At 43.3% G+C, this 13,939-nt stretch overlaps 1 protein-coding gene across 2 annotated transcripts in view; it reads left to right on the plus strand.

The window, feature by feature from the left end:
• SDHA (succinate dehydrogenase complex flavoprotein subunit A) overlaps positions 1-13,939 on the plus strand; it is a 31,258-nt gene that overhangs the window by 4,005 nt on the left and 13,314 nt on the right. Inside the window, exons 2-9 of one of the 2 annotated variants that reach the window (XM_039238013.1) lie at positions 3,843-3,932; positions 5,149-5,310; positions 7,529-7,672; positions 7,958-8,122; positions 8,992-9,140; positions 9,819-9,943; positions 12,121-12,289; positions 13,094-13,289. In XM_039238013.1, coding sequence (XP_039093944.1) covers positions 3,843-3,932; positions 5,149-5,310; positions 7,529-7,672; positions 7,958-8,122; positions 8,992-9,140; positions 9,819-9,943; positions 12,121-12,289; positions 13,094-13,289 — 1,200 coding nt within the window. The remainder of the gene's footprint in view (positions 1-3,842; positions 3,933-5,148; positions 5,311-7,528; positions 7,673-7,957; positions 8,123-8,991; positions 9,141-9,818; positions 9,944-12,120; positions 12,290-13,093; positions 13,290-13,939) is intronic. The other variant, XM_039238015.1, reaches the window with a different exon arrangement.

Consider the following 13,939-nt stretch of genomic DNA (forward strand, 5'->3'; position numbering starts at 1 on the left):
TTCTCCAAATTCTAAAATTGCTCCTCAAATCCAATTTAGATAAAAAGCTAGTATTCTATTTTCCACAGGGAGAGAGTATGATAATTTGTTAAAGATTTTATTATAACAGCTGCCACTGCTTGAGCTGGCCGTGTGTGTCTATCTTTATTCAACGTGAACATCCTAGAAAGAAGAAATAACTATTTACGGAATCACTGTTACTATTTTATTTTTTTATAGTTCAACTTAAGCAGGTAAGTTTAATGATAGAACAAAAGTGGGATCGATTAGGAAAAGCTGTATATAAGAGACACGTTAGAATATAATATATCCTTTTCATGTTGGTTATTTTTATACGATTTAATATGTGATTATTCACTTTTCTGAATTAAAATTGGTCAGGTAGCCATAAAGTCTGGAAATATAAACAGATATACATCATGAATAGTTTACTCATATTCCAACAAATGTTCAATGTGTTGTTCCTCATTAGCAATTCATAGTTTAACAAGCTGTACAAAACTACACTGAACAGTGTACAACAAAGCACTATTTCCATCAATCCTCATACAGCCACCTACGATGCATTGCCTGTGGGGATTTGTGTGTCTCACTGTCACTGAATAAATTTGTGCCCTAGTACACCCAAGACGTAATTAAGGAAGAAGTGTATGTTGTCTGTGTTTCTGGACTGTGGGTCCTGTACTTTTTTTTTTAAGTTTCACCTACTATAAGTCTTAAAACCATTTTTGACCATTCCTGTTATACCAAGAAAAAAATGAATACTAAATACAAGATAATGGAAAAACAAAAATTGATTTCTTTTGCCTTTATATTCCACACCACAACATTTTACATTCATAAGGGATTTTTAATCTTTAGATAAAATACTCTAAATGGATGTTTTATAAGTTTAGTTTTAAAATAGGTTAGAATTCACAACAGGTTTTACACACAACAATTTCAATAAATTAGGCACCCCAGAACACAATGTGGAGGTGTAACAATTATGTGATGACTTCTTTTTTTTTTTTTTTAATTTTTTAATATTTTATATATTCCTGAGTGAGAAAGAGAGACAGTGTGAGCAGGAGAGGGTCAGAGAGAGAGGGAGACACAGAACTCCCTGGAGCTGAAACAGGCTCCAGGCTCTGAACTGGCTGTCAGCACAGAGCCCAACGCGGGGCTTGAACCCATGAACCACAAGATCATAACCTGAGCCAAAGTTGGATGCTTAACCAACTGAGCCACCCAGGCACCACTTCTTAACAGTCCAAGGAGATAAGCATCTTTTTTTCAAATGTGGAAAAAAATTAATCTTTCTACATTAACCCCTAAAAACAATTTTCCTTTATAAACTACAATATTAGTGTCAATTTCATATGCTTTTATTTTGGAAAGAACTCCCAGAGGAAGAAATTTCTGGAAGTTTTCCCGGATGTATACAGCCACTTTTTATGTCATGCTTACATCATCAGCAAAGGATGGCACATTCAAAGGCAGATTCTTATGATCAGGGGGCTCCATAATTGCCTCCTCCGTATATTCTTTGAGGTCGGTCACTTTCATAACTGACCCTGTAACAGTATCAATCTCTACATGTACTGTCACCACAACTTTATAATTGTGCAGGTGGCCATTTGGGTTGTTGCAATTACCAAACAATTTCAAGTTTTCTTCATTACTCAGAAATTTGCTGTGGAGCCAGTGGGTCGCTCTGAGGGAAATGAGGTGGGACAGTTGCATGGTGCTCATGGCTTGCCTTCCCGCTTGGTTGGTGGCAGGGCCGGGACAGCCGTTCTGTTTCTGTTTTGATTTCAGTTTGGTATTGTAAAGTACACTGTTCTTTTTGGAACTATTACCTTTATCTTGCACTTTATAAAAATTTCAAGAACATTTGTATTCTTTTGCTGACTTAGTTCTTTGTTAAGATGTGATTTTTAGCATTTAAACTTTATACTAAAGTAGAAATATATTCTTTTTAAGGTTTTTAATTCATTTTCTGAAAAAAAGTTATGTCAATAAAAACGAATGTACTTAGGGACGCTTGGGTGGCTTAATTCGTTGAGCATCTGACTTCAGCCCAGGTCATGATCTTGTAGTCCGTGAGTTTGAGCCCCGCGTCGGGCTCTGTGCTGACAGCTTCGAGCCTGGAGCCTGCTTCAGATTCTGTGTCTCCCTCTCTCTGCCCCTCTCCTGCTTGTGCTTTCTCTTTCTCAAAAATAAACACTAAATATCTATATATATATAGATATATACATACATATGTATGTATGTACATATGTATGTTATATACATATGTATGTGTATGTATATCTATATATATATATGCACATAAAGTTGAAATTAGAGAATTCAAGAATACTGCATTTATTAGTTCAGATCTACTTAGAAATCCAAGAAACTTTTTTCTAATTGGAGCTGTTAGCATAAAGTCAACTATTTGTGGCAGCCATCATTCGGTCTCAATGCTAAAGAAAGTCTAAAAAGTTTTAAGTTTATTTATCTTGAGAGAGAGTGTGGTGGGGAGGAGCAGAGGCAGAGAGAGAAGGAGAGAGTGAGAATCCCAGGCAGGCTCTGCACTATCAGCACAGAGCCCGATGCAGGTCTAGAACTCATGAACCGTGAGATCATGACCTGAGCTGAAACCAAGAGTCAGGTGCTTAACTGACTGAGCCACTCAGGTGCCCCTAAATGCTAAAGAAAAGTCTAGAGGTTGGAGCCACTGGCTCCACTTGCTCCATTTGCAAGTGGCCAAGCCCTCCAGTCCTGGCCTGAGTCCATTAAACTTCGAAGGAGGTCCTTTGGTTCAAAACCGCTCAGAGTTCATTTTGTGTTTGCCAAATTCTCCTCCCTGAATTCCCCATTTGTTGTCCTACAGAATAATTTTTTTTTACACCCACAGAATAAATAACATCTCTTCTAAATGGCAGAATACTTGAAGACCTCTCTCATATCCCCTTTTGTCATTGTTAAACATACTTCATTCTTAAAACTGTTTATGAGATTGCTAAGACTTCATTTTATCAGTAGCCCCAGAAAATGCAGTCAGTAGAGCAGAAAGACATGCCTTATAAGTTGGTTCTTATATAAAGAATGTGGCCTCTCAGGCTGGGCTGTGATTTCATTAATACCAGTCTTCTTGAGTAAATGTTTATAGGGTAGGACATTTAAGCCAAAACTTGGAGAGTTGTAGAGGTTAGCCAAGGAACAGCCAGGGCCAAGTATTCAGACAGAGGGAACAGCATCCTAGAGTGTGACAGACAAGAGCGGGTGTGGCTACCGCCCAGCGCAGGTGTGGACAGTGGTGAAGCAGGTCCTTGGATTCACAGTGAAGGGATGGTCCCGCTGGGGCCCAGGTGTCACAGCAAACAATAGAGCCTCCTGCAGAAAATTGATCTCCCAGTTACACTGTCCAAGGCCTTTTCCAGTGAACCACAAAACCTTGCAGACATGTGCAATAATGTGAAGAGGACTATGATGGATCCAGTAAAAGTGCTTCATTGTAAACTACCACTTTCGCAAAATAGATGGGTTTCCCAGTGTCTACTAAAAACCATAAATTGAAAAATTAATATGAAGTTGTGTCTTTTTCATTCCTGTCTGAGTCTGTGAGTGTCCTGTTTGGAGACAAACTTCATCTAAAAGGGCTTTTCTGGGAGTGCAAACTCCTTGCCACTTGGGCCTGCCCTGGGTCCTTAGTCCATCCCTACCCTTCAGGGTTAAGTAGAGGATCCCAGGTGAGTTGTCTAGGTGAAGGAGGAGCAGCCGGATACATAAAAAAGGTTAATGACTTAAAGGGACATTTTGATGATATATCGTTGTTCTTTTAAGACACTTAGTGTTCTCCATCTCTGTCTCAGCAGTGGCCAGCGACATGGCAGACAGGCACCTGCGGTTTTCACTTCACCATTGATGGGAATAAGAGGTCTTCAGCTAAAGTTTCAGATTCAGTAAGTTTACAACTTTCTGTTCCCTTATAAATGATATACTTGCCTTTGAGGAGTAATGATCTATACCAGTTTTCAATATATTGGAGTAATACACAGGTCTTATTTAAAGGAAAACGTTTCATTCCAATAATGCTCAAATTATTTTTGGTAGTACAGATGTAAGCATAGTTACTAACACATTTTGCTTGCGGTTCTTAGGTATCTATCAGCCAAATTAAAATTTAAATCAAAGCAGCAAAATAAAATATCAATGACAGCTGAACATTATTTATTGTGACGGATGATATAGGATCATGAAGCCACTTGTGTGTCGGCTCTTTGTGTTTACTGGGATTGTTCTGTTCTCTGTGAAGACACTGAAATTTGTTTACAGGTTCTTTTCTCACAAGCTCACAATAGTTAATACTGGTTGGCACCTTCTCATTCCAACACAATCATGGTCCTGAAACAGGGTGTGGCCCTCAGTTATGAGGTGGTTGCCCAGATGAACTGGAACATGCTTACGTAAATAAATCAACATATTGAGGTGCCTGTGTGGCTCAGTCGGTTAAGTGTCTGACTTTAGCTAAGATCATGATCTTGTGGTTTGTGAGTTTGAGCCCCATGTTGAGCTCTGTGCTGATAGCTCAGAGCCTGGAGCCTGCTTCTGATTCTGTGTCTCCCCCACTTTCTCTGCCCCTCCCCTGCTTGCACTCTGTCTCTCTCCTTCAAAAAATAAACGTTAAAAAAAAATTAACATTTTCTTGAGAAACTTGCTGACCACAGGTGGAGAATCATGATGTACACTGCATTATGAGCTTAGATTCACATAAACATATATATGAATATATGGCTCTCAACATAAAAAGATGAATAAAAGGGATAATGGAATAGAAAAGCCATATTTATAACTAATATTTTGGTTTGTGTCACTGCTTTCTTTTGCTTCCACGGTTCCCTGCTTTGAGGCTATACCTCTTGTTTTCAGCATTTCACTTCATGGTGGATATCCTAGGTGCTAGGATATTTGCTTCTTCTTCGCTGTGTGTTGGCCCTGTCGATGTAGGTGTGCTGGCCACACACTCTGTGGATCCTGGCACAGGGTGGAGGCCCCTCTGTGCTGTGGTTGCTCTTCTATCGCATCTTCCATTTTCTCTGAGCTCTTTACACTGCACCCACAGTCCCAGTGTGTGGCATAGGTGAATGGGTGATTGACAGGTCAATTTTTCCTTTCCAGATTTCCACTCAATACCCAGTAGTGGACCATGAATTTGATGCGGTGGTAGTAGGAGCTGGAGGGGCAGGCTTGCGAGCTGCATTTGGCCTTTCCGAGGCTGGGTTTAACACAGCCTGCGTCACAAAGCTCTTTCCTACCAGATCACACACCGTTGCAGCCCAGGTAAGAGAAAGGGGCTCCCTTAATGGTTTTGGCGCCTGGAGAGCAGTGCATCGTCTTCTGCCACAGGCCTTCTCACTGCACTCCAGCCACGTTCCTGTCTCTTTCTGCTCCTTGTACCCACTTGGCTTACTCGCCTTGGGGGTGTGTTCCCACACTGCCTCCACTGCCACTGCCAGAGTCACCGCTGGGCCTTATCGCTCTCTGCTGCTCCAGTCACACTCAGATCTTCTCTGAGCACCTACCCAGTCCTCTACCTACCTCCACCAATCATAGTTTGTCTTCATTGTACTTTCCCAATCTGAAATGAGCCTGTGTCTGGACTTGATTCTGTTGGCCCTGAATCTCGTGTTTACTGCTTCTTCATTCTTGGCATGGGCCTCATTAAGTGTGATGATGATGAGCTTTGATGATGGCATGAATGTGCAGGACAGAAGAACATTGGCCTTTAAATGCTCAAAATTTAGGGAAGAGGATAAAACTAAGATGAAAAAGTACACAGTGATTTTTATGATTTTGTTTTCTTTCTTGGCACACTGTAGGTAGTACGCAGGTTGTATATAGGTAGTATTCCAAAATCATATTGAACTGTCTTTTCCAGTATTTGGAACACATTTCCTCATGGAGATAGCAGAGTATGGGTGACTTTCTAGGAACCAGTAAAAGCCACCCTAATTACTGTGTTGTAATTACTGTGTTGTTATATCCTGTTTTCAGTGTCTGGCAACAGTCTTCAGGCACTTAGCCTCCTATGTACTTTGTTCTGAAGCTATGTTTTGTAAACTGAAAAATAAATAATACTTTTTGGAGATTACCTTGTGTCTAAAATTATAAGTAATAAGATATAATAGGATACTCATATAGTACAATATTGAAACAATATAAAGAGTAAGAATTGGGTAGCTTAACTTGAATGGTGGTTCTGGAGAAAATAAGGTTTAACTGGGGGAAGGAGTAGATAGGTTGGCCTGGCAGAGTCTAAAGTATACTCCTAGAGGGGCATGTGGCTGGCTCAGTTGGTAGACCATGCAACTTTTGATCTCAGAGTCATGAATTAGAGCCTTGGGTTGGGCACAGGGATTACTTTTTATTTTTCTTTAAGTAGGCTCTGTGCCGAGCATGAAGCCCAGCATGGGGCTTGAACTCTCAACCCTGAGATCAAGATCTGAGCTGAGATCAAGTCGGACACTCAACCGACTGAGCTACCCAGGCACCCCGGGATTACTTAAAAAAAAAAAAGCAAACCAGACTTGTACTTCTTGGGACTCCTGGAAGACTAGCTGTCTGTGGCCCTGATTCTTACTAATGGTAGCAATAAAATAATAGCATATGCGCATGGACCGGGCCAAGTATTTTCTTATTTTAAACTAGGTTTCTCTCTTCTGCTACTTCTCTGGTACTTAACAGTTTTTTTTAGGGTTATGTTTGGGTTTATAACTGTAGGGTTGGAGAAAGAGGAAGAAATAACTTGGTACCTTTCGCTGTGTGTCTTGTTAAAGGGTTCCTGGCTTTGTGCTAGTGACTCTTTCCCTGGTAACTAAAACATAATAGGAAATTGAGGCATAGCAGCACCAAGTGGGGAAAGAATTCCTGTGTGGGTCTGCTTGACTCAAAAGCTGTGATTGAGGAACATTTGCAAAAAAGAGGGAAGTTAGAAAATTGTGCCTTTTCTTGTCAAAAAGAGATGAGTAATCCAGTTTTAAGTTGGGGAGGAAAAGTGTGAGTGTTACATTTGTCCCTATACTGCCATTTTTATGACTCTGAGAGACAGACACTGGGGAACGTGAGTCTGGGTTTAGAGTTTATTCCTTGACAGTAAGTACTTCGTGTCTTTAACACACGTCCATAAATGCCACTGGAACATTTTGTCATAAAATTATCCCAGATAGATTTGTTCAGTACCTTTTATGTGCCAGGTTTGGAGGGGATGAGCATTGCATGTATAACCTCACTTAACCCTCAGACAGCTCTAGAGTTTAGCTTCATGTCCCTTCACTGGTAAGGGCACAGAGGCTGAGAGAGGTGAGGTTTGGCATTTGTCATGCCTCTCTCTGCTCAGGACGGTCCTGTAAAAGACTGTGCTCAGGTCCCTTATAGGCCTTTTTTGTCGAAATTAGTTGGCTTTCTCTGAATCCAGTTTTGGGCAGGGGGTGAAGGGAGGTTGGGCCTGGAAGGTGCAGGGTTCCACTTTGTAGCTTGTAAGTCTACTCTGTGTTTACAGGGAGGGATCAATGCTGCTCTGGGCAACATGGAGGAGGACAACTGGAGGTGGCACTTCTACGACACCGTGAAGGGCTCCGACTGGCTGGGGGACCAGGATGCCATCCACTACATGACCGAGCAGGCCCCTGCTTCCGTAGTAGAGGTGGTGTCTTCACATGGTCTGTTTCTAGTAGAAAAGAGAGGTCGAGGCAGATGTGGTGAGCCCAAGGAATGGTAATGAGTTGACGGTAACAAGGGAGATCCTTCCTATCGTTAACCATTCACTTCATTTAATAATAAAGTTTTTCTCTTTCTCTGAAGTGTTGAAATTTTCATAGAACATACTGGTTTGGAGTTTACAGGTTTTTGTTGAAATCGTTTAGTGTAAATTAGCGATGAATATCCTGATTCCTTCAAGGCACTAGGTGTTTGTTTTTATATTTCCCAGCTCGAGAATTATGGCATGCCGTTTAGCAGAACTGAAGATGGGAGGATCTACCAGCGTGCTTTTGGCGGACAGAGCCTCAAGTTTGGGAAGGGCGGGCAGGCCCATCGGTGTTGCTGTGTGGCTGACCGCACTGGCCACTCGCTGCTACACACGTTGTATGGAAGGGTGAGGCCACCCTGGGTGCATGGGGTGACAGAACATGGTCTGGTTAGGCCAGGCATGTGGTGATGAGCTAGAAACAGGACACCCTGGGAATGGGTCAGAAGGTCAGCATTATCAGCCCTGGGGTTGCTTGGTAAACAGCAGACGAACTTGGCATGATGTACATAGTAATTGTTAATTTGAAAGTGTCTAGTTTAGAAAATTAAATTCATATGCCATACTGAAAGTATAAGAACAGAACAAGTATTTTATCACTCAGGACCTCTGAGTTCCTGAACTGATTGATTTAATACTTAAATGTTCAAACTGAACTAGGTTTGGGGGACTGTAGTTACTGGATAATCAGGGCCTACTTTGGCATAGCCAAATAATCAATATTCTGAATAACTCTGATTCATAATAATCAGTATTCTGAATTCTTGCTCTGAAATGGGGACAGATTATTGATTTGCAAATGTTAGGACACTGGTGGCGGCTTTGGCTGAGTGTATTGACATGTGTGACAGGGTTTGCCCATCTGGCAGTATTGTGTGTTGGGGAGCTGGCAGTTTTGTGAGAGCCGTTCACAGTTCACCCACCAGCTACAGCATCTTCTCTGGCATGTGACATGTATGTGTCCTTCTTACGGTCAGATCATACAGCTAAGAGCAGGGTACCTTTTGTGTTGTTCTACAACAGTATCAGCACTATGGTTGATGCGAGCTAAAGCCTGTGGCTTCTTTTGCAACCCAGGGTTTGCCCTGTCCATTTGTTACACACCACATTAGGGCTTTAACTTGTTCATATGAGCCGTATTGCTGAAATGTTAGTTTAACACCCTAAATGCAATTGAAACTGTGGGGTCCTTTTTTTTTTTCTTTCGTGTTTTTTAGTCTCTGCGATATGATACCAGCTATTTTGTAGAGTATTTTGCCTTGGATCTTCTGATGGAAAATGGGGAATGTCGTGGTGTTATTGCACTATGCATAGAAGACGGGTCCATCCATCGCATCAGAGCAAAGAACACTGTTGTAGCTACTGGGTAGGAGTCTAACTTGTATTTAGTTTTTCTGTAGGAAAGTTGGGTCTCAGAGTTTCTTAAAAAAAAAAAAAAATGGAAACACTGTGGAATTCATAGTCATGGGCAGTGACCTAACTCAGGGGCGTAATAAGCTTTGCCAGTCTCAGTTTCATGTTTTTAAAGGGGACAGTCATAGTACCTGCCTCAGGTGGGTGAGGGAGTGTCTGTCTTCAGTTTGTACCTGGGAGGACCCTTGAGGAAATAGGTCTGGAGAGTCACGTGACATTTCCTGGCCTAACCTCTCTTTTGCTTTAGTGGATATTGGTTCATACTGATTTCTGGGGTAGTTAAGTACTGTTTGTTCACATGATGAAAATAACTAAATTACATTTTTCCCATTGTCAGTCTGTTATTGTAACCCTTTATAAGAGTGAGTCCGCAAACAGTAAAAATTTTACCATTAAAGTAGCAAGTGCTTCTCAAGGAAGTCATTCAGACAGCATGAAAGTGCAGTGAAGTACAAACGAGAGTGTCTCTGTCTCTCAGGCTCCCGCCCCGGTTGCCCAGGGTGGTGCATCCAGACAGGACCTGCCCCGGTGCTGCTGGGCTGCTTTGTCCACTCTGGTGCTGTTAGAGAGGCGGTCCTGATGGGACACCGTATGTCATTGCTTTCTCTCTGCTGGCCCGTCTGTTTTCCAGAGGCTACGGGCGTACCTACTTCAGCTGCACATCTGCCCACACCAGCACCGGTGACGGCACTGCCATGGTCACCAGGGCAGGCCTCCCCTGCCAGGACTTGGAGTTTGTTCAGTTTCACCCCACAGGTAGGACGGGATCGCTTTCATGGGGTCAGGGCTCTCATTCCTTTCAACGCCCCTCTGTAGCTCCACACACAAAGACATTTTCAGAGCCCAGCTTGTCATTTGCTCAAGGAAGGTTTTTCCGTTTCTCCCAAGGCAGTTTAGGCCACCACCTAGCTTTGGCGATACCTGCTCCAGGAGCTTTATGGAAAGACTGTTCAGTGTCTCTCTCCCCAACTCAGTTGTCAGCTCCTGGAGGGTGGGGACAGATGCTGCTGTTCACAGTGCCCAGCACATAGTAGGACCTCATCAGTGTCTCCTGAGAGCTGTTGACCAGAGTTGTGGCATGGGCAGATTCCAGTGTTGCAGGGAAAACGTCAGGCTGTCCAGTACAGTATAGAGTTGGACGAGCTGTGGCAGACACAGCCCCCCGAGATGTTGATGACTTTGGTGCCAGTCATGGGCACATTGAGCTCGTCTTGGGTCCTCAGTTAAGTGTGCAAATTGGGGTTCAGAAGGAAGGACTAGGCTGCAGGTGCAGGTTTAAGAGAGGTCGTTATCAGAAATGAATCGGAGAGAGAGAACTGCCTCTTAGGAAAGGTGAGTCTCATTCTGGAATTTCTTTCGGGTTTCATTTCTGACCTGTCAACTGAGGGGACACATACTTTGTGGCAGTAGCCTGCCACCATGCTAAAGAACCAGATCTGGTTTTTCTCTTTGCTCTTTCAGTATATTTTTTCTGATCCTTGGCAGGGATAAAAAATAAAAAATGTTTTGGTAGTTTTTTTAATTACTGGTTTTGTGGGGTTTTGCTTTGTTTTAAAGTTTGTTTTGAGAGAGAACATGTGAATGGGGGAGGGACAGAAAGACAAGAAGAGAGGATTGCAAGTATGCTCCGTGCTGTCAGCATGGAGCCTGACTTGGGGCTCCATCACCTAGGTGTCCCAGGACATTCTTGTTTGTCCGTCCGTCCTTCCTTCCTTCCTTCCTTCCTTCCTTCCTTCCTTCCTCCCTCCCTCCCTCCCTCCCTCCCTCCCTCCCTCCCTCCCTCCCTTCCTTCCTTTTTGAGAGAAAGAGACAGCGTGAACAGGGGAGGGGAAGAGAGAGAAGGAGACACAGAATCTGAAGCAGTCTCCAGGCTCCAGGCTGTCAGCACAGAGCCTGACACGGGGTTTGAACTAGCCAACTGTGAGATCATGACCTGAACCAAAGTGGGATGCTTACCTGACACTGAGCCACCCAGATGCCCCTGCATTCTTGTTCTTAAAGCAAGATAACTCTTCTGATGTGGTAATGACACTGTTAGCTTTCAGATTGCATTGACATAGGTGTTCTCCCTCTTAAAGTTCAAGTGCTTGGCATTCCTTGTTGAAGGGACAGTGAGATCAAGGGCACAGACGTGCCTTGTTGCCAGGTGTGCGTTTGGCTTTGCCTTCACAGCTACAGAACATTGATAAGTTCCTAAGCTATCGTTGTTCATCTCTGAAAATAGGGATATTTCCTGTGGTTGTTATAAAACTTAGAGTTGTGAGGGGCGCCTGGGTGGCTTAGTCGGTTAAGCGTCTGACTTTCGCTTAGGTCATGATCTCGCGGTTCGTGGGTTCGGGCCCCGCATCGGGCTCTGTGCTGACTGCCAGCTCAGAGCCTGGAGCCTGTTTCAGTCTGTGACTCCCTCTCTCTCTCACCCTCCTCTGCTCACGCTGTCTCTCTCTCTCCTAGAAATAAATAAAACATTAAAAAAAATTAAAAAAAAAATAAATAAAACTTAGAGTTGTGTACAGCAAGTGCAGTACAAGTATGAATGGTGGTAATTATTGCTGTTTTTACCAGTTTTTAGATATGAACTTTCCAAACTGCTTTTTCTTACCTAGTCACAGTTTCATGCTACAAGAGGACGTTATATAATTGAAACAAAACCAGAGGTATTTAATATATGGTTGGTTGTGCAGAAAGCTGAAAAGCTATTACAATCAGAATATTCAGCCAAGCTGCATTGTCACCACAGCAGCTGACCTTTCTCCTCACTGCTGCTTTGTTGGTGTTTTTTGTTGTCAAAACTTCCTATTATTCCTTAACCTTTTCTTTTTCTTACTCTCTTGTGAGCATCATCCCCTTTGCATACCCTTTTCCTTTCTATCCCCCGAATTATTGACCTAGTAATTGTTAGGTTATAATCATCTAATTAATCTGGTCCTTTGCAGGTATATATGGTGCTGGTTGTCTCATTACGGAAGGGTGCCGTGGAGAGGGAGGCATTCTCATTAACAGTCAAGGTGAAAGGTTTATGGAACGATATGCCCCGGTTGCAAAGGACCTGGCGTCCAGAGACGTCGTGTCTCGGTCCATGACTCTGGAGATCCGTGAAGGAAGGTCTGTGTCATTCTGTCCACAGGTGTCTGAGCGCACACGCACACATGCACACTCTCCTTTCTGTTTGGTGGCTGCTATTGTTCATGTCTACATATGCACATGTAGCACCATGAACTTTAGCACCCCACCTACCCCACCCAACTCTGCGTAGGTTACCTCTCCTCCCCTCTGACGGTTGTTTGTCAATTTACGATATCCTTCTAAAGACCTACGTTTGGGAAGTTCAGCTGGTTTAACATCAATCTCTCTCAAATCTGTGGAACATCAATTGTGTGTGTGAGTGTTGTGATAGAGACAGACATTCTATATGGGGGAGCAAGACACACATGCCCACAACCTAATATTAGCATATGGGCCTTTGATGCTGTTTGGGGACCCACACGTTTTGGGACCTTCCGTGTGTGGGCCCTTGTTCACTGAAGCAGTGTTAGGCTCTTCATTGTTAGGGCTGCCTTATTGTGGAGATCCTTCTCAAGTCTTTGAAGTTATAGCCTCTAGAGATTTTATATTTGGAGTATTTGCATTAAAAGGACTTTCTAATGCATTTACCAAGGAAAACAGCCAATTGTGACTTCCCAAGACTGGAGTATGAGCTCGGTGAGGGCTGGATGTCTGTCCACGTTCTGGCTGTCCCTAGCGTGTGCAGTCTACCCTTGCAGAGTAGGCGCTCAGAGAAGGTGTGAAGAATGGATGACCACAAGTGAAGGGAAATTTTGTACAGCATAAACTAATGTGAAACTTGTAGTCTCACATTTTCTATAATTACCATTCTTTGACTCACGCTGTAATGTCCTTTTCTACCAGAGGCTGTGGCCCTGAGAAAGATCATGTCTACCTGCAGTTGCACCACCTGCCTCCAGAGCAGTTGGCCATACGGCTGCCTGGCATTTCAGAGACAGCCATGATCTTTGCAGGCGTGGATGTCACCAAGGAGCCCATCCCTGTCCTTCCTACCGTGCATTATAACATGGGCGGCATTCCCACCAATTACAAGGGGCAGGTGAGCAAACCAAGACCCTTCAACCGTGGGAAAGAGGGCAGGAATGCTACGATTGTCCCTTGTGAGCTCAGTTAGAGAAGACCGAAGTTGTCCTCAGAAAACACTGTATTGTACAGGCTGCACTTCCTTGAGTAGCTGCTGCCAGAGGGCAGGGGGGCTGGGCCACCTTCCAGTTTTCACTTTCACCCCATTAGTGATGAGTAGCTGCTGATAACTTATTGATCTCCCTGTAGTAGACAGTCATAGATGCAATATCATTGCTTTTCCTAGTTTATAATTTACTATATGATCTCTTGTCACTTTTATAGCGACCTTGTAAATTGTATTCTCTTTACAAAAAGTACTTTTGAGGGGTTTGCAATTAATTCATCCAGAGCTTTTTGGTTCTTGACTTTTTTGGCCTGCCCTTAGGCAAGGTGACTGGGGATTATGTTCATAGATGAGTAATAGGCTGGAAGGGTCTGAGTTACAACTCAAGTCTGCCATATTCCCTTCCCTTCATCTGAATCCAGAGTCGGAGTGAGGGAGTAGGAGGTCAGTTTGAGGTGATGAATGAGGTTTCTCATGAGCCGTAGGTGTGGGTTTGAAATCACAGGTGCTGCCATGTGGGATCCTTTGACCTCTCTTGGCCTGGGGTGACTGAGTGTCTG

Source organism: Hyaena hyaena, unplaced genomic scaffold (assembly GCF_003009895.1).
Source record: "Hyaena hyaena isolate Hyena2069 unplaced genomic scaffold, ASM300989v1 scaffold_134, whole genome shotgun sequence".
NCBI lineage: Eukaryota > Metazoa > Chordata > Mammalia > Carnivora > Hyaenidae > Hyaena > Hyaena hyaena.